A 25,130-nucleotide genomic window follows, 5' to 3' on the forward strand; every position below is an offset into this window, starting at 1 on the left:
AACATGTAGACCCCTGCTGCTAGCCGGGAAGCGTGGAACTTAGTACCTTTGGAACCTGGCTTTTGTTCCTATTTGATTTCTGAAGCTTATTCTGTCTGTGGTGCTCTCTCTCTCCAAAATAATTCTTAAGGACTCAGGAATTTTACTGTTAATTAAGAATTACCAGTTGCCACATCCCCTTGTCCACAGCTGACCCTCAAACTGGAACGCTAGCGACGATGATTTTGAAAAGGCTTTCCTCCTGCTCTGCTCTCAGGATGGCCCCCTAGTCCTGACTAGGGGAGGCTCTGACCTCCTTGCTGTTTTCACACCTCATTTCCCTTCCCTTTCTACACACCTTCGCGATGGATCCATCACTGCTGTCTCGTTTATTTTTTTCTATTAAAATAATTGTGAGGCTGTTCGTTCTTTCCTGGGAGTATGCTCTCAGCGTCGACTTCCTCTTCTGAGCCTCCGGTGTTTCTTCTGCCCCCTCTGTCTCACCCACGCCCCATCCCTGCCGCCCACATCAGCACCTGCCTGGCCCTTGGATGTGCTCAGCCCTGGGGCCTCCCCTGGGAGGCTCTCCCGGCTCCGTGCCTCCTGCCTCGGTTCCTCCACTACTGTGTCCATCTGGGATCCTCATCCCTGGCATTGCCAGATTCCCACTGCTGCTTGCAGGGAAATAATTTATCTAAATCTTGCTTCTATAACTGACTTTAGCCATCAGGAGAGCATCTCAAGTGTACTTTTGAATTCCTAGAATTTCAGGTTTCTTTTCTTTCCTTTTTAATTTTATCTCCTTTTAAAATATAATGCCCAAAACTTTTTTTTTCTTTTTTTTTTTTTTTTTTTTTTTTTTTGCGGTACGCGGGCCTCTCACCGTTGTGGCCTCTCCCGTTGCGGAGCACAGGCTCCAGACGTGCAGGCTTAGCGGCCATGGCTCACGGGCCCAGCCACTCCGCGGCATGTGGGATCTTCCCGGACCGGGGCACGAACCCATGTCCCCTGCATCGGCAGGCAGACTGTCAACCACTGCGCCACCAGGGAAGCCCCAGAAACATTTTTAATTGAGAAAAATGAGAGCATCTACTTTATCTCAGTATAGGATGATTCTGGAACAGTTTCAGACAGGTACTCTAAGAAGAGGGCGCTTTTCCTTTGGTGTGTCTCTTGGCAATGGCAAAACACTGATAACCACTTGTGTAGAACACTCTCTACTGCGCACCCAAGCTGTCCTAAGCACACCCGGGAAGGGCGATTCCCCTGAAATAAACTTGGTGTGATGTGTCTCCACATTCAGGTAAGTATAAATGAGCAGTAAACCTCCTGATGGGCCATCATATTTGATAAGTAATTCTATTAAAGATGAACTTTCACGGCTTCTTTGCAAACTGGCGGGTGAGAGTGGAGATCTGGGGCCAAAGAAGTCTTGTGAAGGGCAGCGCGTTCCCTAGATGGTCTTCAGGCAGGAAAGGCACTTACCTGGTGGGGGGGTGTGGCGTGGGCCTCTGGTCCCGATGACTTCTTTTTTGTAGTTTATTGAAGGACAGTTGATTTACAGTGCTGTGCCGGTCTCTGCTGTACAGAGGAGTGACTCGGTTATACACAGATAGACGTTCTTTTTTTTATATTCCTTCCCGCTGCCTCTTAAGGGAACTGCCTCTTCCTCCCACCGTATCCAGTGCCCTCTCTGTCACCCCGTCAGCTGTGCTGTCGGGTGACTCGGAAGCGAGTGCCGTAGGTTTGTGCAGCCACGCCTCTCACACAAGAGTCACCTGGGCAGTGAAACGAATTCTGAGTGTTTCACTCCTCACCTGGAAAGAATTGTTTCCAACCATGAGGGGGTGGATTCTTTTCAAGTCTGTTTATGGAGCGTGTGTGATTCTTCGGTAACTGTGAGGTAAAAGCTTTAATCCACACATTCCACGGATACTTACTGGAGGCCTGCTCCAGGCAGGCTAGGCTCGACGCCAGGTGCGGGGGATTGTGTGACGGGTGTAAAGGGAGCCCGAGGGGGCCCTGGGCCTCAGGAGGGGGCCTGTAGGGGTTGAGGGGGGCTCAGAGAGCCGGTGGGCCCAGCCCGGGAGGCAGAGTCAGCCTCCCTCCAGAAGATGACCTCAAAACCGAGGTCCTACAGATGTTGTGACTTATGTATCTGAAGGCGCTTTTGGAGGAGAGGAGGAGTTTTCATCAGAGGGATTCAGACTCCTTTGATGTGATCCTCCTCAGCAAGAAACACATACGCGCCAACAACTCCAGTAAACATCTTGCCGTCTGATCCCTGCCCTTCCTCCTCGTGATGGGCTGTAATGCCGAGAGGCATCAGAGTATAGAGCTTGAGAGCCTGGACTCTGACGTTAGATGGCTCGGGGCCAACTCCCAGCTGTACCCTCGGCAGCCTTGGGTTTAGGGCAACTTCGTGAACACCTTCGTGCTTTACTTTTCTCAGTTGTGAAGTGCGGATCATAATGGTAGCTGCTCCCCAGGGTTGCTTGGAAGCTCAAGTGAGCTGATATGTACAAAGCACTTTGGAACCCCTCCTGGCCCAAAGAATGCGCTATGTAAATGCTAGCTGTTGTAGTCACTATTATTGTTCGGTAATTCCATTTTCAAGAAAAATGTTGAGTCCCACCAAATCAGTTTTACATCTTTAATGGGTTGCAACACCCTCTTTGAAAGATGCTGTTTAGGTGGTAGAAATCCTCTAGGTTTGCAAAGGTGTGGGGGGAGGAGCCTGGAGGCATTTGAGAAGCAGGGTGGCTCATCGTGAAGGACTCCTGACTCAGTTAGGACCTTATCCTGAGGACGCTGGGAAGCCTTTCGAGAGAATGACTTGATAAAATTTACATATTTTTAGAAAATTATAATTTCTAATTTTAAAAATTAAAAGGGCTGAACCAGAGAGAACACAGGAACTCTGTTAGGTCTCTGTTGTAAAAATCATGGCCAGAAATGGTGGTGGCCGAGGGGACAGAGATACAATATACATTTCTCAGGAGGAATGTAGGCGACTTGATTGTTTGGTTAGATATAAAAAACAAGAGAGAAAGAACAGTAAGAAATAATGCCATGTTCTGGCCTGATCGGCTGGGTGGATTGTCACGTGCAGACAGGAAAACCCCGGAAGAGGATCGTATTTGTGTACTTGGAGGAGGAGAGTGACATGTTGTACCTGGTGTTCACTTATCTGCAGGTAAAAGTGGAGGCGACAGAGGCAGAGGAGGGGGAGGCCTGGCGAAGTGGAGATTTGGGAACTGAAGACAGAGAAGGTGACTCTGAGCCCGGGGCAGTATCAGTGGAGGGGCTGCCCGGGAATTGTGTGCAGGGGCAGAGGCCAGAGCTCTGAGGACCCTTCAGATGCCCGGGGCCTCAGCCTGGGGATCAGTTGGCAGGAGGAGATGCTGGTGATCCAGGAGAGGCCGCTGCAGAGAGAGGAGGAAAACCAGAAAAGTGTGGTTGTCAAAGCCAGGGCAGGAGTACGTTTCTTTTTTTAAAATTATTTTATTATTCAAGTATAGTTACTGTATGGTATTATATGTTACAGGATGTCAACATAGTGATTCACAATTTTTAAAGGTTCTCCTCCATTTATAGTTTTTACTCAATATAAACTATTGGCTATATTCCCCGTGTAGTACGGTATATCCTTGTATCCTATCTTACACCCAATAGTTTATACCTCTTACTCCCCTGTCCCTAATTGCCTCTCCCCGCTTCCCTCTCCCTACTGGTAACCAATAGTTTGTTCTCTATGTCTGTGAGTCTGCTTCTTTAAAGAATGAAATTTTGCCATTCACAGCAACGTGGATGGACTTGGAGGGCGTTATTTTGCTAAGTGAAATAAATCAGACTGAGAAAGACAAATACTGTGTGATATCACGTAGATGTGGAATCTAAAAATACAACAGACTACGAGTGCATTTCTTACTCGTTAGAAGGATGTGCTCCCACCAAGGAGTCACAGGTGCTCATGGCCTCGGCTCCATGGGAGCTGCTGACGTCAGGAGGTGTCCCTGGACCCGTGTTGAATGGTGACCGTTGTTTTGTGCTGTACTTTAGTGTCTCTTTGTGATGCCAGTACTGGCAACCTCCTGACGCTAATTCTTGTTCCAAGTTAAGGATATTATATATCAACTCCTGTTTCAGGAAGCAAAGCTCTTTTTTTTTTTCCCCTACACACTCTACACAAGCACAGAGACCTGTGCCAGATTTCCCTGTTTTTGAGCAATAGAAATGATGTTTTAAGTGGCATGTTAATGCCAACTGCCAATTTTCACAAAGATTTGTAGAAATTAGGATTCGAGGAATTAATTTTTTTTAAGTAAGTTATTACCAAAATATAACTTGGAAGAAAGATGAATAAAATGATGAAATGGTTTTGTTGACTGTGGGATCGCTCTTTCCTTCGAGGTGGGAGAATTTATCGTCTCCCATCTCTGTCCTGTTCCCTCCTGTTGGCAGTTGTCGGGTTGCTGTGCACCCCGTGACCCGAGCGGGTGGACCCTGGTGACTCAGATGCTACGTGACAATAGGACCCTCCTCCACTTTTCTCTCCAAACAAGAAAAATCCTGAGGTCAGATAAATTGCTTGCTTCATCAAAGAACCAGCTTTAAAATTACCTTGTGTGAAAGATTTTTTTTTTTTAAATATTGTGACATTTTAACCATTATGATACATACTCAGGAGTCCTCATTTTCAGACTGTGCTTTCCCAGGACATATTTTCCCAAGATTCATGAGTGCTTCCGTTCCCGTGGCTTCAAAAAAAAAAAAAGAAATTTTTTTTTTTAATAAACTGTGATTTGCAGATATCTTTGTTTTTCAAGGCAACACTGCTGATGTTTTACGTTCCATCCAAGGGGATATGAAGTTTTGGCTATGTTCAAGCTCTTAATGGGTTTAGATACTGTTCAATTGGTATATTGAGCATGGCCGTGATTTTAGTTTATTGCCCTTTCCTGAAGGGTTCCTGGCTGTGCTCTGCTTATATACATCATTTTTAAAAACCTTTTTATTATTTTTGTATGCATTTTTGCTATCATGAATCATTCTGTGTTTTCTGTACTTTATAGCCATTGCTGCATTCAAAAACATTGCAACTAGATTTCTTTCTGGAAATATATTTCCCAGGAAAGTGTAGAATTATATGTATTCCCTGCTGTGACACAATTTTGACTTCTTTTATATTTTCAGTAATAAGGTATTGTAAACTAAGTAATTTTTTAAAAGCAGAAAATGTAACTAGTTAGCTATTGTTTGGTCATAGTTAGAAACCAGTACAAAGCTTTAGAAGGTTATTACGAAGATTTTAGATCTGTCTTCTCAACTTCAATGAACAAATAGAAAAAAACTTATATAACATTTTTCCTGTGGAACTCTTTTCTTGAAAGGTCCCATATTTAAATATAGTTTTATCCATATGGGCCTTATTATCTTTACTGTCAAAGTTTTACGCTTTTTCTCTTAGAGTAGACCCCCATCTAGTCTGGCAAAACTCCTTTGAACATTATTTTTCTTGTGAGATGAGAGTTATATAATTCACTAAAGCAGGGTTTTCATACTGTTTCCAGATACTCTGGTCAGCAATAGAACAGGATATTTTCTTCTAGAAGTTTCTTCCACTGTCCTGAATACATGCAGCTGAGCTGCAGCTGTCTAATTAGAGAGAAACACCATTAACGGCCGAATAATAAAGTGTGTGAAGGTGTCTCTGCTCCCCCACTGGAGAAATGCCCACATAGCATCAACAACAATGAGGGGAAATGAAATCACTTCTGACTCAGGGAGCGTGGTTTGCTTCTTGTTTTCTACTGAGAAGGCTTTGTCAGCCCGAATGGCGGTATTGTCCTGAATGGAGGAGGCCCCCGTTGGCGGGTTTTTTGGTTCTCATTTAGTTCCGCTCTCTCCCTCTTGGAAGGCTGTTGGCCCCATCCTGCTGTCCCTTGGCCACCGCGGAGTGACTGTGAGGGTGACATCTTGAGGAGAAAATTAGTTGCTGGGAACTGTAGGACTGAACCAGTTGAGGTATTGATGTGAAGATGGGATCCTTTCCAAAGATGTTGCAAAGAATATAGTCTCCTTTCCTTTATTTGGGAATCTGAACACCTGAAAGGAAACACTCCTTCTTGCCTTCTTATCTCCGTGCTTTTATCTGTGAGAAATGGTTTTGGTTGTAGCACAATAACTGTGGATAGAGGAAGACACGGCTTATTTTTCTCTAATTTAAAAGAGGTCTGAAGATTGACCATCCAAGCCGTGTATGGTGGCGCCAGAGCGTAAGCAATGTCACTACCTCCTTTTTACTCAGCCATCCTTAATATGTATTGCTTTATTTTTTTAATTGTGGTAAAGTACATATAACATTTACCATCTTATCCGTTTGAAAAAAAAAAACTTTTTACATTGAGGTATAGTTAATTTACAATGGTGTGGTAGTTTCAAGTGTACAGCAAAGTGATTCTGATATATATGTATATATTCTTTTTCAGATTTTTTCCGTTATAGGTTATTATAATATACTGAGCATAGTTCCCTGTGCTATACAGTAGGTCCTTGTTGATTACCTGTTTTATATATAGGAGTGGGTATATGTTCATCCCAACTTCCTAATATGTCTTGCCCCTCCTCATCCCCTTTGGTAACCACAACTTTGTTTTCTGTGTCTGTGAGTCTATTTCTGTTTTGTAAATGAGTTCATTTGTATCATTTTTTATTTTATTTTATTTTTTTTTTCTTTTTTTTTCTTAATTAATTAATTTATTTATTTTTGGCTGTGTTGGGTCTTCGTTGCTGTGTGCGGGCTTTCTCTAGTTGTGGCAAGCGGGGGCTACCTTCGTTGTGGTGCACGGGCTTCTCATTGCGGTGACTTCTCTTGTTGCAGAGCACGGGCTCTAGGCGCGCAGGCTTCAGTAGTCATGGCACGCGGGCTCAGTAGTTGCAGCACACAGACTCTAGAGCGCAGGCTCGGTAGTTGTGGCCCGTGGGCTTAGTTGCTCTGTGGCATGTGAGATCTTCCCGGACCAGGGCTTGAACCCATGTTCCCTGCATTGGCAGGCGGATTCTTAACCACTGCTCCACCAGGGAAGCCCTGTATCATTTTTTTAGATTCCACATAAAAATGATCTCATATGATATTTGTCTTTGTCTGACTCACTTCACTTAGTATGATGATCTGTAGGTCCATCCATGTTGCTGCAGATGTCAGTATTTCATTCTTTTTTATGGCTGAGTAATATTCCATTCCACACACACACACACACACACACACACACACACACACACACATTATATACCACATCTTTATCCATTCTTCTGTCCTTGAACATTTACGTTGCTTCCATGTCTTGGCTCTATCTAAACCATTCTCACATTGCTGTGTAACCATCACCACAATCCTTCCCCAGCACTCCTTTCATCTTGTAAGATGGGAAACTCTATCCCCTTTAAACAGTAACTTCCCGTTCTCCATCCCTCACCCCTAGCAACCACCATTCTAACTTTCTGTCTTTCTGAGTTTGGCTACTCAAGGTATTTCACATAAGTGGAATCATGCAGTATTTATCTTTTTTCGACTGGCTAATTTCACTTAGCATAATGTCCTCAAGTTTTAAACATGTTGTAACATGTGTCAGTATCTCCTTCCTTTTTAAGGCTGAGTCATATTTCATCGTATGTATCCACCACACGTTGTTCATCCACTCATCCATCCACAGACACTTAGTTTGCATCTGCCTTTTGGCTGTTGTGAAGGATGCTGCTGTGAACACGAGTGTCTTAACGTGCATTTGTGTCCTCACTGTCATTCCTGGTGACAACTCTGAGCATCTTGTCGGAATCCTAAGCAGCAAGAAGCAGGAAGGGGAAGAGGCAGCTGCTAGTGGAGGGAGCCCCCTTTGTAAGGGTCTTCCCGGAAGTGCCGCCATCCACCTCGATGACCCAGAGACGGAGGCTCACGATGATAATGAAATAGTTAATATGTATGGAGTGCTGGTATGTGCCAACACCGGGAATGTATCGTCCATTTAATTCTCAAAATAAATCCGTGCGGGTGGTTGCATTTCATCCCGGAGGTTTAGTGAGTTGTCCAAGGGTAGTGAGTCACATAGCTAGTAAGAGGCAAAGCTGGGATTTTAACCCAGGAATCTAGCACCAATGTTATGCTCTTAACTACCATCTTCTGTTCCCGTTTTCAGAGGAGCTGGGGAAAACAGTTTTATCTCAACTAGGCGTGTTTCCTCTCCTGACCAAATCGGGGCTCCGCTTCGATGGAGGGGGAGGAGAATGGATATGGGTAGGCAACTCACAGAGTCTGCCCTGGAGCGCCTGCCCCTGGGAGCTGCCTCTTCATCTCACCGTTTCTGAAGCCCGGTGGCCTCTGGCCTCTGAAATTGCAGCTGCTCCGTAGCACTGCGTTGCTGGCCACCGTCACACTGCTGTGCCAGCCAAGCCCCACCACCGGCCAGATCATTTTGGCTTACCCCAAAAGACGGGGAGTAGACCACAAATCCTGGAATACCTGCTTATATCTACCACTTGAAGTGGTCATGATCTACCCAATGTAGGGAGCCTAGAGGAGCTAGCTGGAAACACAGGAGGAGGGGCTGAATATAGAGATATTTTTGTTAGAAAATTGTTTCTGTTATTTACTGAGTAATGATTTCTGCCAGCAGTGCATTACCTGTTTAAAAACATTGTATTTAATCTTTGCTACTACTACTTTTTATAGTTAGTATTTTTATTATTATTTAATAGTGCCAATTGCCACACATCAGGTAACCCATGTCTTTTTTTTTCTTTTAAAAATTTATTTATTTATTTATTTGGCTGCACTGGGTCTTCATTGCCGTGCGCAGGCTTCCTCTAGTTGCGGTGAGTGGGGGCTACTCTTTGTTGTGGAGCATGGGCTCTAGACGCGCGGGCTTCAGTAGTTGTGACTTGCGGGCTCTAGAGCGCAGGCTCAGTAGTTGTGGCGCACGGGCTTAGTTGCTCCGCGGCATGTGGGATCTTCCCGGACCAGGGCTCGAACCCGTGTCCCCTGCATTGGCAGGCGGCTTCATAACCACTGCGCCACTAGGGAAGTCCAACCCATGTCTTCCTGATTTTGGAGTAGAAGTTCTCAGTCAGTGTTCTAATGTTGATTGTACGAATTTGGTGCCTTTTAAACCCACTGATTTGTATGGATATATTCCCCCAATATTCAGCTAGATCTTGTCTTCTGGGACTTAGATGATCATCAGCATTCAACCTTAACCCTCTCTGTAGAAAGAGCTTTCCTTCGTTAGTGTGGAGGAAGTAGTCCTGAAATAAATGATTGGTTAAGACCAATCACCTTCTACTATCCTTTGACTCCTCTTCTTCTTTGTAAATAATAAGGCTATCACATTGAACTTAGTTGTTTGTCTTAAACCCTAGCCCAGTAGTTCTCAACCCCCAGGAATTTGCCCCACAGGGGACTTTGGCCATGTCTGGTGACTTATATGGTTGTCACAAATGGGGAGGGGGTGTGCTGGCATGTGGTGGCTGGAGGCCAGAGATGCTACTTAACAACCTACGATGCACAAGGACCCCCTCACCCCACACACATAGGATTATCTGGCCTGAAATCTTGACAATGCCAAGGTCAAGGAACCCTGCCCAAGCTCAACTGCCGTCCAAGATGCAATTGAGTTGTTGACCTTCAGATAAGTTTCCCTGGATGCTTTGGTGTTTTGTGTCCGATTGTCTCTGGTCCATCTATCGGCAATACGTCTCAGCCATCATTCTGTGTGGAGGACCCCTGCTTAAGAGTTAAAATTACATCGACCACTTTCGAGTGTTTTACAGTCTAGTTGATGTTATGCCATTTAAGAAGCTTACGTGGTGACCTTTCTTACAGTTTATTTTGAACGTGATTTCAGTGCAATAAAGATTTTGCTTTACTTTTAACATATAAATGAACATGAAGAACCTAAGGGGGCATTCGAAGGGGTTAAGGTCAGTCTAAGAGGGAGAAGGGTATTCTGTAGTGGAAAGAACTTGGGGTTTAGAGTTTGAAGCCTTCTTTTCCCAGCCCAGCTCTACCATCTCTGGCATTTAACCCATCAGCCTCAGTTTCCTGATCTCCACTTGCTTCACATTTCGTTTGAAGAATGAAATGAAAGACTGTGTATTAAAAAAGCTTTTTGAAATTTTAAGGTGCTGCATATCTGTCAGCTCCTGTTGTTTAAGTTCTTTCCTCATGGGCTTTTCTCCCCTTAGATTAATTATTCCTGTGTTAGTTCCTAGATAAATATTCTGAGTGCCTTTGCTAAAAAAGAGATGTATAGTTTATTTCTCTCCAGAAATATGTGTGTATACGTATATGTGTGTGTGTGTGTGTGTGTGTGTGTGTGTGTGTCTGTGTGTGTGTGTATTGCCCTCAGTGAAATGAGGTTTACTAATATACCATGATTATACTAGTTTAGACCAGACAGGTCGAACTTCAGCCCAGGAAAAGCAACATAATGATATCCTGTAACAGCTGCTGTAACTGGGGAGATGTGGGGATTTAAACCGACTGTGAGTAGTGTTGGCTCCGGTTCCAGGAGGGTTTGTTGGACAAACATGCGTGTTCTGACAGAGCCCCACTTACGCCTTGTGTTTGCCAGAGAGTCATGGAGCCTCAGACCACACAACAGGCAGAGCAGACGTGACAGTTCTTAGGAGGTGGAAGTGAGTTGGGATGAGAGGAATTCCAGGCCAGTGCACAGATCTACAAGTTCTGTATTGGAATGCTTGTTGAACTCTTTAGACAAATAAGGGAAAATGTGGTGGTTGGCCATCTGTCAGATTTCATGTCCCCTTCCCAGGAGGGGCGTGCTGATTGGAGGGGAGACCCTAAACCTGTCTCTTCCTCCTGAGCCCCTGTCATTCGATCCCTGAACCCATCCCAAGACTGTGGATCGCAGTTACCAGCTGGGTTCTGAGTCATAAACAATACTCAGTGCTGTGCGTCCTGGTGGCGTGAAGCCCCAGCACAGAAGAATAAAGAAAAGAGCCATTGCCAGATTTTGGTGTCACACGGTCACCTTCTGTATGTATTAGACTTGCCAGGACCCAGGTGCACTGTAACCACGTCTGCGAACTTAGGTGATTTGTTCTTTAAGAGGGTGATGTGAGTCAGGTAGACGGTGGGTGTGGGCGCTGAGGTGAGGAGCCGCAGACCCGGGCGGGATTGCTCGTTTTTCTTGGTCTAAGAATTAGGTGCGGCCTCCAGCACTTGGTAATTTGCCTGCACAGCCCTGTTGGGCCTTAAAAGAAAGGGTCAGCTCCTTAATTTTAAATCTGAATATGCAAATCAACTGAAAGATAAAAAATGAAAAGCTCTGACTCCTAATTTACTCTGCAGAGAGTATTCTCAGAAATGTGAATCATCAAAAATTGTTTCCTATCATCGACAGAAAAAAATGCTGACTGACACCTTAACTTTACAGATAATGAGATCTTTGGGGAAGTTTTAATCTTTCATAGTTTCCCGGAGTTGTTTCCTTCCTCCCCTCCCCCAAACGCCAATGACCACGTTATCTATCTGTCTTTACCACTTTCATTTGCTCTGTAAACATAAGGATAAGAATATATTGGAGGGTGTTTTAGCTGTACCTGTAATTAGGTATCTCGTATCAATAGTCAAAACATAGACTTTGAAGCACAATACATATTTAACTGAGGGTGAGTATTTCTGAGTCAAAAAAGATACCCTTAAGCTGTGCGTGTGTTTGCATTACTTTCTCAGCATTTATAACCTGGATGCCAGTTTGAGCATCAGATAGGCAGATGGTAACAGAAATTATTAGAATTATCTTTGTTACTAAATACTCCTGACTTTGCCCTAATAGAAAAAAAAAAGGTATTTTGTAAAGTATCATTCTATCTTTTACTTTTTCTTCTTTCAAGTGCCCTTTTACATAGATGTGTTTTTTGACTTAGGTCTCATTAACATTTCTTATAGGAACTGCCTTTGGGGCAGTACCACGTATTAAATTGTTCTGATGCTTTAGGAAAAGGAAAACCATGGTAACCAGATATAGGGTGTGATTATTTGCCTCTAACGTGGCAAAGTGTTGGGTTTAACAAAAGAAGCTTAATACAAATGTTCCAATTGACCCTTCTCATCACTCAGGCTGCGTAGAGCTCAATCAATCTCTCATTATTATCAGAGTTATTCTAGCAAAGGCAGCAGTGATAGTATTTTTCATAATCACTCCTTGAGCCAAATGTAATTTGCAATTTGTAGTATTGTATTATGAAACAATAATGCATTAAAATGAACAGTGCAGGAATTAGGAGTATAGTGGTAAAGAAAGGATCCAGAAAAGTAGTTGTGGGACAGACTCTCTCAAAATCATTTAAAGTGGACATGATTGATTTCAATGCCAAATTAAGCATTTAGAAAAATCAGACTTGTGTCTTGTTTTTACTATATTGTGTGTGTGTGTGTATACATTTTAATCTTATATGTAATAATATATATATTATTTATTATAAAGTCAATGTAGTAGCTGGGGGGAAACAAAAACAATTACTTAGCATATTATTTGCCTTTGCGTGTTTGGTGTTTTGGGTTAGCGTACTTTGATTACCTGTGTGGGTATGTTCTGAAAAAAAATGAGGTATATCAAGCCTTATAAAAATCCTGTATGGAACAGTCATTGCTGATTGACCCCTTTTTACAAAGAGGAATTTATTTACTACAGAAAGTATGTAGTGTGGTCCATGGACTAGCTGATGTCAGGGAAGCTTTAATATAATTAAGATATACTTTCACCCATCTTCTGTCATTTGACTTGAATGGCTCTAAGTATAGATTATAAATATTATTTCAGAGTTATTTATGTGTTCATCTTGTGTTTTGAAGGATTACTGTGCTTGCTTGTTTTTTTTTTTTCCTTAAGCCTTTATATCTGGATCCCGTGCTTTTTGGGGTGTGTGTATGTGTGTGTGTGTGTGTGTGTGTTTGGTTTGGTTTTTAAGATCTTTGGAGTTTATGATGATTCTCATAAAGTCAAATTTGATAATGTGCTGGGTTCAGTTTCTTAATTGCTTTACTATTTCCTTGTCCGTATCCGTCCTGGACTCCTGCAGTGTCGGGTTACTAGGCAAATCTGTGCATCCTTGATTCGATAACACAGGCAAGACGTAGGGGAAGAATGCACTTCTAAGGGCATTTAATGGGGGTCCTGAGAAGGATATGTTGTCCATTAAGGGAACATCACGTGTCTGAAGGCTGTTCTAGCTTGGTTAAGGAGAAGCTATATTTTCTTTATTAAAAAAAAAAAGTCACTTATTTTCTTCCTGGATGCCAAGCAACACAAATTTAGTTTATTAAATCTAATCAGACTAGCACTGATGAAAACCGTACACAATCAAATAATGATTCTCAAGTCTGCAGATTTCCTTTTAAAGAGAACCCGTGCTACACTGTGCTGACTTAAAACTGCATCCCATTTGACAAAAGCACTATCAAGTTGTCATGCACCCTTTCCGAGGCTGCTTCTCATCATGGTTGATTACCAAGATGTTTTTTGCCTAAATGGGAGCTTTCTGCCTTTCCTAATCAGCCCTCTTTTGCCTGATTGATCCAGCATTGCCACAAGCCACTGCTGAGCAAATCGGTACACAATCATGGTAGCAATTTCTTTAAATGTCACTGAAATATGGAAGATCCTGTATGGGAAGGACACATTAGAAAGGACCCCTTTCCCCTCATTTATTAAATGGAGGCCGAGGCGCACACACACACACAAAAGGTAGGGCCAGAAACCACGAGCACATCATCGTACAAGAGAAATGCACGCAGGGACTTGCTGTCTTACCCTCTGACTGGGTTTGGGCGGTTTGACACGCTTCTGCTGTCGCTCGGCATGATTTGCATACGTTACGCAGACAGCGTTGACTTCTGGAGCGTCGCTGCACTTAGAAATACTGGCAACGTCCTGAAAACGAGTACGTGGCAGTTTGTGTGATCCTTTCCAATGATTAGAATCCGTTCTTGACCTTGCGTCTGAACTCCTGGCCTTCAGAGAAAAGTTCATGCAGCAACAGTGTCCCTTGGACCTCCTTGCTCCCAGCAATACAAGATTTATCTCACTGATTTCACCCAAGGTGTTTTAACCAGATGCTCTCAGTATAAAAGCATAGAGTGACTGGCCGATTTGGAGGTGGCTGTGTGTGGTAATAAGAAGAGTCTTGGGCCAGAATTCCGGTTTTGCTGCTTACTTGCTAGATGACCTGTTAAATCACTAAATCGCCCTGTGCTTCCTGAGGTTTCCCCTGAAGAACACATACCTCATATGCCGGTTATTGGAATCAATGAGATCAAGTATACATAAAGAAGAATTCAATAAATTCTAGTTAAGTGTTGTTAAGTGAGCAAAAGAGCCTTCAACAGGTGCTCAGTTCTATGTCTCACTTAGGAGTGAACTTCATGGGTCTGGGAATTGCATTTTCTCTAGGAGTGTCGAAGTTCAGACCCACCAAGGTCTCTTTTTTTTTTTTCTTTTTAGTAAATTTATTTATTTATTTTTGTCTGCATTGGGTCTTTGTTGCCACAAACAGCGGCTACTCTTCGTTGCGGTGTGCAGGCTTCTCATTGTGGTGGGTTCTCTTGTTGTGGAGCACGGGCTCTAGGCGTGGGCTTCAATATTTGTGGCACGTGGGCTCAGTAGTTGTGGCTCACGGGCTCTAGAGCACAGACTCAGTAGTTGTGGCGCACAGGCTTCATTGCTCTGCGGCATGTGGGATCTTCCCGGACCAGGGCTCGAACCCGTGTCCCCTGCACTGGCAGGCAGATTCTCAACCCCTGCGCCACCTGGGAAGCCCCCATCAAGGTCTCTTAAACTCACTGAGGTGAACTGAGCTCTGTTCCTGACTCGCAAGGTGACTTTGCACAGCTCTGCGTGCAGACCTCTTGGGCCTCAATTTCCTTGTCTGTCAAATGAAGACATTGGATAAGGTGACTCATCTCTAGGCTTCCATCTTCAGACATCTGTGCATGTGGAGCCTCAGTGCACTTGGACAGGAGTGCACTAGAACAACCTGCAGAGACACGTGGCTAGATGTTTATTTTCTTCAGCTAAAATGTAGAGCAGCTACCTTTTAGGGCTTTAAGGCAAAAATCAGTTCCTAAGTTCATCACCGGGGTGATGAATTAAGGGGAGTCACCGCTGGCACTAGGAATGTAGGGTAAGATTATACGAGATTCAACTGATAAAGAGTTTGTAGAGAAACTTGGATCCAAAACCATTTAGGAAAAGTATCACTCAAAGGACTACAGAGGAATGAGGTTAAAAGCTGGTGATTCTGGTTGAGTGAACGTGTGTCCTGAGGCATACAGGTTGCTGATGGGGATGCAGGAATGGCACAGGACATGGTCTTCGGTTTTGCTCTACAGGTTCTTGAACTTGGCCCACTGGGCAGCTGGCATCTCTCAAGGATCTTTAGGGCCCTGGCCCATTAGTATAGCAGGCAGTGGTCAAAGACAGGGTAGCACAATGGCTGTACCAACACATGTGTCCACCAGGAACTGGAAGGTTCCAGAAAGAGACAGCGAGTTCCTGGAGAAAGGGATGATTAAATCATGTGATGGTGCACATATGTAGGGCACCAAAACATAGGGCAGGGGATGGAGTTAGAAGACTGTGTTGACCATACCAGTGTGGGAGTTGTTGGGTGTGGGGGGAGGACGCAAGGCTTCTGGTAGCTGACACTGAATTTGGATTTGTGCCATTTTCACTTCTTTCCCCAGCCAAGCAGTATCACTTAACCTATACGTTTCTTAGGGTAAATAGTAGTACAAGTCTTATAGCAAAGCCCTCCTTAGACATGAAGACCTCTGTAATTAGCAGTGAGAAATACCAGACTTCTAGGTGACATTTCAGTGAGTTATTTTGGAAGAAAATCTTATTTTAAAAATTATTTCTCAAAACTTACAAGGTAATTGGTTCTAGATAGTCTGTTCATCTATTTTTAAATATGGCAGCAGATTTTTTAGACTTTTTTTCCTCTATTGTGTTTTCAAATATGATATTAGGAAAAGCCCTTTCATTACAAAACCAATTTCATTTTTTTTTATTTATAGCAGGATGCTGTGTGTTATCATTCAGCCTAATCTTTCCTAAAGATCTCTAATTTTAGTAGCAGTAGAAAATATAGTAAAAATAGTTCAGTGTTATTTATACCACAGAGAGAATGACGTTAATTTGCTAAAAACCAAAATGATGGTTGAAAAGCACAAAACTCTTTATCAGTTAATTTTTCATGATGGCTTTTTCTATATAAAACCAGCAGAATTTTGTTGCAGTCCATTGTGACTGTTGGTTTGTTTGTTTTCTTCTTCCCGCATTCAAGTGCACATCTTGCCCATCACTCTTTGCAATAATAATAATATATATGGCTGATCTGGCAGACGGCAATGATCTCATTTGTAGCACGTCATGGTAGAACCCATTTGGCACATCACTTGGAGATTAGCTGAATGGAAACATCGCTGTATCCTTTATGAAGAAAGCCATATGTTTAAGCAAATTTGCAATCAATTTCACTCTGATAAGACGGGCTCATCTACTGTATCCTTCTGTGAAAGGAGTTTTCAGTGGCTTATTGGCACTTTTTTCATTGTCCCTTCTGTCTCCATGGGGCAGTACCTGTAGAGAAATTTTTCCCTTTCAGTTTTTTCTCAAGCTCTCTATTTTTCTTTTTGTCTCTAAAAAAAAAAAAAAAGGCCATTCTACTGTATTAATACATCCTAAGATTTGACCAAGAAGTCCTTCTAGAGGTGGCAGACATTTCTCTTCGAACATGTGTATGGGGTGGTCAGAAGGCAGCTGACGAAACTGATTCTTTGCTGGGAATGGGTTTGCTTCCTGGACATACTATTAGCACCATGTTTTTTCAGCTATGCTGTTCCTTGGAAAATGACCCATTTGAAATTCATCTGTGGCATTTAAGATAATAAAATAAGTGTAATTGATGTCCTCCAAGTTTCTAAGCATCTTGCTATTAAATGATTGTCTTCATAGGTTGATTACTGATTTCAGCTGTGAAATTGACTCTGTGAGCCCATGTGTAGCTGAAATTTTTCAATGACCTCCCCTGTCCCCCTTTCAGAAAGAATTAAGCAACTATAAATTAAGATGAACACTAGAATAGATTGGCAATTAGAGTGATGAGGATATAGCTAATTCCTTTTTCTTTTTATACTCTAGAATGGTTGGTATATTTTTTTCATTTACAGTCTTTATTTCATTCTGTCAGAAAGTTATAGCTGAGGGATCCATTTTTACCCCAGTTAACAAGTAATGTGCTGTGCTTTTATAGAATGCCTTAAAGAAATCACATAATTTATTAACTAAAGCAGGCGTTAAGGGAAATGTCCAAATGCTAACCTATAAACATTTCATCTATGGTTTGTTCAGGTTTTCATACATTAATCTTGAAGCTGTAGTTTTTAAAAGGAAAATATAACAGTTTGATAATAAATTTACAAATAATAAAATAGTATATTCTGGTGATTATGAGGCAGTTGAGAAAACTAATATTTTGGCATCAAATACAATGAGAAAAAAATTCACTTCCTAAATATGAGTTGGGATTCATAGGTTTGTTTCTTTTTTTCTTTTTAATCATGTGTATTTGAGATAAAAAACTGAAAGTTGGTAGACTGAGATAGAAAACTGAAACTTTCTTCACAAAATAGGACGAAGACCATTTTAAAAAAGATTTTAACAATAGCTGATTAAATTCAGTGTTAGGTTTTGGGTTGAAAATATCGAAACTGCTTGAAAACATGGGAAAGTCAACCACGTCAATTTTTCCCCACATTATTAACTCAAAGGGCAGATTCTTCTTGGAAGATTAAACTGTACCTTTTGGTAAAGATAGATGATATATCTTGTATCATGGTAGTGTTTCTCAAATATGGTACAGGGTTGAATGTATGTAATCTAGAATGTGAACCAGCAACACAAACAAAACAGGTCAATATGGCAACGTTGTATTGTTTGAAGGATATTTATGAACTGAAAAACTAAATGGTTAAATGATTTACCTTTAAGAATCTGTATTACAAGTAAAATGTCACATATAGCTGATTCACTTCATTGTATAGTATAAACTAACACAACATTGTAAAGCAATTATACTCCAATTAAAAAAAATAAATGTCATGTATTAAGATTTGAACTTGATGCTTTTCTTGAAGTTAGAATTTAATACATTTTATATTTCCAGGTGCCTCAATGTTGCAGAATTTTCATGATGGGATTCACATGGGCTTTAAATACCATCTACGTGCTGATGACACTTGAATGAATTTGTCTAGCCCTGTCCTTAGCTGCTCAATAAATTTTTGTCAAATGTTGGCTTCTCCTGGGACGTATCAGTTGTTTATGTTTGCTCTTTCATTTATTAATTCATTCTATAAAGACAATCATTATGCTTAACTCTTAGGCATTATTGATATATTGACAAAAACAACGGAAAAAGAAAGTTTTTATCTTTAATGCTTTGTATTTATTAGTTTTAAAAGCATAGTACATAGTTTCTCCCCTGTAAGACATCATCATTTTCGGGGCTTAAGTTCCCAGGGAGTTTCTCTTTTCTTTTCTTTTTTTTTTTTTTCTTCTTTTTTGCCGCTGAAATGATCTTCTAATTTCTAAATAACATTAAAAGTTAAGGGTAGATTTGCTTTATGCTTTATTTTACAGGCAGTTTTCAATGCCATTTAATAATACACATAATTTTGAAGGAATAGTGGTGGTGAGACTTTAACTTTTTTCTATTTTAACATCTTGAGAATGCTTTCCCTTACTTATTTCCAACATAGTGTTACTTTGGTGAACCCATGAGATATTCCCATGTACACTTCCTGTATAAACCGGTATTTGACATCAGATTTATATCAAAAAAGAAAGACATATGCTCCCAACCACACCAGTAATTGAGATACTTTTTTCTCTTTTATATCAGCTTTGGACCAACTCTTTTACTCGTCTCTTTTTCAATATGATTAATTGTCACCATAAGCCAGATTCCTACTTTGTGCTCAGAAAATGCTTGGTATACTTTATATATTTATGAATGCTTAGTTGAGTAACTGTCTATAAAAGATTTCTTTTTTGAAACATCTGGTGACCAAATCACTACAGATGAATATTATTTCAGGGGATGGAACACATGCCTTCCAGGCAACATGGTCTGGAGAAAAGTAGAGAAAAGTAACAGAGCAGGAAAAAGGATGGATACCAAGTCTGAGGTTTCTAAGGTATTTTGGATGCCCGAAGGGAATAATATTAGTGTTTTTTTGGAGAGCCTCGAATTCAGGGCCCATATGTGGAAATGTGTGTGCACTGTTTTTGAATTGCGTGTTTGTTCCTCATGTTTGTTTTTGATCAGATACAGATTTCCAAGTCAAAGATGCCACATTCGGCGATAGCTTTTCATCAGACTTAGGAACAGTATTTGTTGAGACTTCCTTAAAGCTTTCAGTTTAATAAGCCCAAAGTACGATCACAGTGTAAATTATCCTTTCTACTTTGAACCTTGCAAATGTGACCTTGTTTGTCAGTGTTTAGACTATGAGGAATGTTGCCAATAAAACTGACTGTGAAAATAAAGAATAGTTGTTTATGGAGAGATCATTAAAAAGATGATTGTGGGGGCCTCCCTGGTGGCACAGTGGTTGAGGGTCCTCCTGCCGATGCAGGGGACACGGGTTCGTGCCCCGGTCCGGGAAGATCCCATGTGCCGCGGAGCGGCTGGGCCCGTGAGCCATGGCCGCTGAGCCTGCGCGTCCGGAGCCTATGTTCCGCAACGGGAGAGGCCACAACAGTGAGAGGCCCGTGTACCGCAAAAAAAAAAAAAAAAAAAAAAAAAAGATGATTGTGGATTATCATTCTGCAGTCCTAAAAAAACCCCACTCTGATGCAGAGTTTTATCCTCCACACCTGATGTACTCGGCACTCTGTTCTATACCTTTATGGATTGTGTGTTTAATAAGAATGAACTGCAAGAATTTTGTTGTTATTTTTGTGTTGCCTAAAGAAAAATGGGTATGGAGGCCATTTCCAAAAAGGGTTTTCTCTGGAAAGTTCTAATTAAAAAGGATTAAAGTAATCTGATTGAAAATATTAATACTGGGCAGGAGACATTGGGGCCTCATTTTGAGGATGCTCACACTTCATTGAGTGCATAGGTCTTTATCCCAAAAGAACGACAACGCGTTTTGTATATATTGACAAGTTAGAATTTTTTGTTATCAACAGGTTTGGCAAACATCGAAAAGATGACAAGATTGAGAAAACGGGTAAAATAAAAATGCAGGACTCCCTTACATCAGAAGAGGAGAGAGTACGGATGAAGCAGGAGCAGGAAAGGTAGATTTCAGTTATTTGGTTGAACCTTATTAGAGGGAGGCTCTTTTGTTCCTTTCTACTCTTTCTTTCTTTTCTTTTTAATATAAAGAAATTGCATTTATTTTATTTTTGTTTTTTTCTGTGTCAATCCAGATACTGATGGTTGGATGAATACAACATAAAGAACGATTGAAAGAAAAAACCTTATATTTGTTTGAGGCATTAAAATGAATTTTATTGGTTTTAGTTAAGATCTTTGTATAGGAGATGGTAGGGCATATGAGATGAATAAATCAACTAATGATCAATAAATCAATGAATGATCACTTAAAATCACAAAAAATATGTAAAATTCTGTCTAATTCATCTATGAGTATATAGTATATTATAATACTTGTAAAGAAATGCTCATCTGGAAATAAAACTCTGAGTTTTTATATCTCATTTAAAATATTTTGATTTCTAATAAGAATTGAGGAGGCTGTTGGTTTTTTACTATGTTGTTTTCCTATCAAATCTGACATCTATTTCTTTTTTCTCCTATTTTGCTATCATATTTTGTGTGACAGTTTTTACTTAAATTTTACTCCATCTCTTCCAGAAAGATTATTATCTATTGTTGAGTCATTTCATGTTGGAAACCCAAAGACCAGTGAAATAAATGAGAAGTTACTTGAAGCAGACACTTGAAAACCATTTTATGAGCAATTGGAATTTTTCTCATTGTAACTCGTGGGGGGATGAGAGAATCATCTCACCCTTGTATTATTAGAGTTTGCAGGCTTGGAGTGAGCTTCTCTGTAGCAGCTATTTCATTTCAAGCTGCCATAGCAAGAGCTACCATGCCTCTTTTACTTTTAATAATCTGGGGTATCAGGAGCATCAGAAGCCTTGATCAAGGCTATAAAGCTAAATATCATCCACAGTTTAGGATTGTAACCCAGCATCTCTAAGACCAAGTGTGGTATTCTTACCATAATTCTAGAGTAGTGATACCTTTGATCTCATTCTGTTTTTTTTTTTTTTTTTTGGCTGTGTTGGGTCTTCGTTGCTGTGTGCGGGCTCTCTATTACATAATTATTGACTATATTCCCCACACGGTACATTTTATACCTGTGACTTATTTATTTTGTAACTGAAAGTTTGTACCTCTTAATCTCCCTCACCTCTGACAATTTCACCTCCTTATTTCTCTCCTCCCTGCAACGCCCTCTCCTCTGACAATCACTGTTTGTTCTCTGTATTTGTGACTGTTTCTGTTTAGTTACGTTTGTTCATTTGTTTTGTTTTATAGATTCCACATATAAGTGAAACCCTATGGTATTTGTCTTTCTCTGTCACTTAGTATAATACCCTTTAGGTCCATCCATGTTGTTGCAAATGGCAAGATTTCATTCTTTTTTATGACTGAGTAATATTCCATTGTTATACCACATCTTCTTTATCCATTCATCTGTTGATGGACACTTAGTTTGCTTCCATATCTTGGCAATTATAAATAATGCCGCTAAACAGAGAGGTGCATTTATCTTTCTGAATTAGTGTTTTCATTTTCTTGGGATAAATGCCCAGAAGTGGAATTGCTGGATCATACAGTAGTTCTATTTTTTTGTCTTTTAAGAAACCTCTATTTTAGGGCTTCCCTGGTGGCGCAGTGGTTGAGAGTCCACCTGCTGATGCAGGGGACACGGGTCCATTCCCCGGTCCGGTAAGATCCCACATGCCGCGGAGTGGCTGGGCCTGTGAGCCATGGCTGCTGAGCCTGTGCATCCGGAACCTGTGCTCCGCAACGGGAGAGGCCACAACAGTGAGAGGCCCACATACCGCAAAAAAAAAAAAAAAAAAAAAGAAACCTCTATTTTGTTTTACACAGTGGCTGCACCTACTTACATTCCCACCAACAGTGTACAAGGGTTCTCTTTTCTCCACATCTTCTCCAACACCTGTTATTTGTTTGATAATAACTATTTTGACAGGTGTGAGGTGATATCTCATTGTGGTTTTGATTTGCATTTACCTGATGATTAGAGATGTTGAGCATTTTTCATTCACTTGTTGGCCATCTGTATGTTTTCTTTGGAAAAATGTCTATTTAGGTTTTCTGCCCATTTATTATTTAGGTATTTTTTGTTTTTTGTTTTTTTTTATGTTGAGTTCTTTGTTTGTTTTGAATATTAACCCCTTATTGGATATATCATTTGCAAATATCTTCTCCTATTCAGTAGGCAGCCTCTTTGTTTTGTTGATATAGTTTCCTTTGCTGTGTAAAAGCTTTTCACTTTGATATAGTCCTTTGTTTATCTTTGCTTTTGTTTCCCTTGCCTGAGGAGACATATCCAAAAATATATTGCTAGGAGCAATATCGAAGAGCGCTCTGCCTATGCCTTCTTCTAGGAGTTTTATGGTTTCAGGTCTTATGTTTAAGTCTTCAATCCATTTTGAGTTTATTTTTGTGCATGGATGGAGAGAGTAGTCCAGTTTGATCCTTTTGCATGTAGCTGTCTAGTTTTCCCAACACCATTTATTGAAGAAGCTGTCTTTTCCTTGTTGTATATTCTTGCCTCCTTTTTAGTAGATTAACTGCCCATATGAGTGTGGGTTCATTTCTGGACTCACCATTCTATTCCATTGATCTGTGTGTGCTTTTGTGCCATTACTATACTGTTTTGATTACTATAGCTTTGTAGTATAATTTGAAATCAGAGAGAGTGATACTTCCAGCTTTGTTCTTCTTTCTTAAGATTTTTTTGGCTGTTTGAGGTCTTTTGTGTTTCCATACAAATTTTAGAATTATTTGTTCTAGTTCTGTGAAAAATGCCATTGGCAAGTTGATAGGCATTGGATTGAATCTAGATTGCCTTGGGTAGTATGGTCATTTTAGCAATATTGATTCTTCCAGTCCATGGACATGGTACATTTTTCCATCTGTCTTTGTTGTCTTCACTTTCTTGCATCAGTGTCTAATACTTCCTTAGTTAGATTTATTCCGAGTTATTTTTATTTAGACTTTATTCTCTTTGGTACAATTCTAAATGGGATTGTCAGAGTTGATTGTTTCATAAAACTGTGAGCAAGTTCTGAGCCAGTGCTGTGACCTTCCTCTACTTTATGGCTTCTGTTTTGGGAATCTTATCCCTGTAACATCTTTTTTTTTTTTTTTCCAATTCTCTCTTTCCCACATGTTTCTCATCTGTTTAAAACATATATCTTGGGGCTTCCCTGGTGGCGCAGTGGTTGAGAGTCCGCCTGCCAATGCACGGGTGATGGGTTCATGCCCCAGTCTGGGAGGACCCCACATGCCGCGGAGCGGCTGGGCCCATGAGCCATGGCCACTGAGCCTGCGCGTCCGGAGCCTGTGCTCCACGACGAGAAAGGCCACAGCAGTGAGAGGCCCGCATACAGCAAAAAAATATATATATATATATCTTTTTTCGTTTGTTTGTTTTTTGCTGTAGGCAGGCCTCCCTCCCACTGTTGTGGCCTCTCCTGTTGCGGAGCACAGGCTCCAGACGCGCAGGCTCAGCAGCCATGGCTCATGGGCCCAGCCGCTCTGCAGCATGTGGGATCTTCCCAGACCGGGGCACGAACCCGTCCCCTGCATCAGCAGGTGGACTCTCAACCACTGCGCCACCTGGGAAGCCCTAAAACATATATCTTTTTAAGGTCTAATTCTAAATTTATTCTAATTCCAATTCTACAGAAAATTTGAAAAAAAACCCATAAAACAGGAAAACAAAAATTTGCCCGTAATAACACCACTGTTAACATACTGGTCTATGCCATTCTCATTTTTTTCCTATACAATACATATTTCCACACATGTACTTTTAAGAAGCTGACATCTATTTTCAATAGTTAACAGCTATTTTCATTTTGATTTATTTTGCATTTTCATACAGTTTTAGAAAATCATGTTAAATGTTTTCTGGAACAAGGCCAAGGTTGTATGAACAGGATGGATGGGAAGGAAGGACAGAAAGAAGGAAATAAGGTCTGAAAGATGAAATTTTAGCTGTGATAACTGGCCAAATTCCCCAGTTCTCAAATAATATTTACCTCATATGTTATTCATTCTATTAAATGAGATTTATAACTTTAACTGGCTTACGTTTTGTTGTTACTCAGCAGGGTATACCCATGATGATATTATTATCTATATCTACCTTGTAAGTTGGAAATATTTTCAAGGAGACTGAATGCTTCTAGTGGAGACATGAAAAAGTTAATGAATTTCTTATGAAATTCTTCCATAATATGAAGATTATTTATAAATCTCCTAAGGACTTATGGCTTAAAATGTTCCATTATTCAAAGTGATAATCACCTTAAAAGCCTTGTGCTTTCAATACCTGGCCGTTGAACTATCTTTGTCCGTAGTGGTGTACTCCCGGTTCTGGGTGTGTCATTTTGGAATGCTTTGTGGCATTTTTGCCTCCAGTTTCCAATCACTGGCATTTCTCTTTTCAGTTTTACCAACTGTTCCCAATATCTGCTTTGAGTAAATACTTGAAATTTTGATAAAAACTTTTTTGTGGTCTTTCTTAGTTGATAAGATCCTTTTCAAAGATGATATATGTTGATTAGTTTTTGCAGAAATTAACATTTAAACAATATGTATCATAATGTAGTAGTAAAGTTTCTTTAAAATGCATGAATAAAAAATTAGTGAAATTACAGAAGGAATAAACTGTATAGCAATAATAGGTGCATTCCCTGTGCATCTGAAAAAATAAGCAATTTTCACTCCTTTTGGCTTGAAACTTCGTGTTCAGATTCCCCAAA

At 40.8% G+C, this 25,130-nt stretch overlaps 1 protein-coding gene across 14 annotated transcripts in view; it reads left to right on the top strand.

Annotated features, from left to right (window-relative positions):
- The window catches only part of PARD3 (par-3 family cell polarity regulator), a 637,508-nt gene that overhangs the window by 438,494 nt on the left and 173,884 nt on the right, over positions 1 to 25,130 (top strand). For all 14 annotated transcript variants that reach the window (XM_079913062.1, XM_079913076.1, XM_079913072.1 and 11 more), the window contains one exon: positions 20,259 to 20,369. In XM_079913062.1, coding sequence (XP_079769188.1) covers positions 20,259 to 20,369 — 111 coding nt within the window. The remainder of the gene's footprint in view (positions 1 to 20,258; positions 20,370 to 25,130) is intronic.

This window comes from Stenella coeruleoalba (assembly GCF_951394435.1).
Source record: "Stenella coeruleoalba genome assembly, chromosome: 2".
Lineage (NCBI taxonomy): Eukaryota > Metazoa > Chordata > Mammalia > Artiodactyla > Delphinidae > Stenella > Stenella coeruleoalba.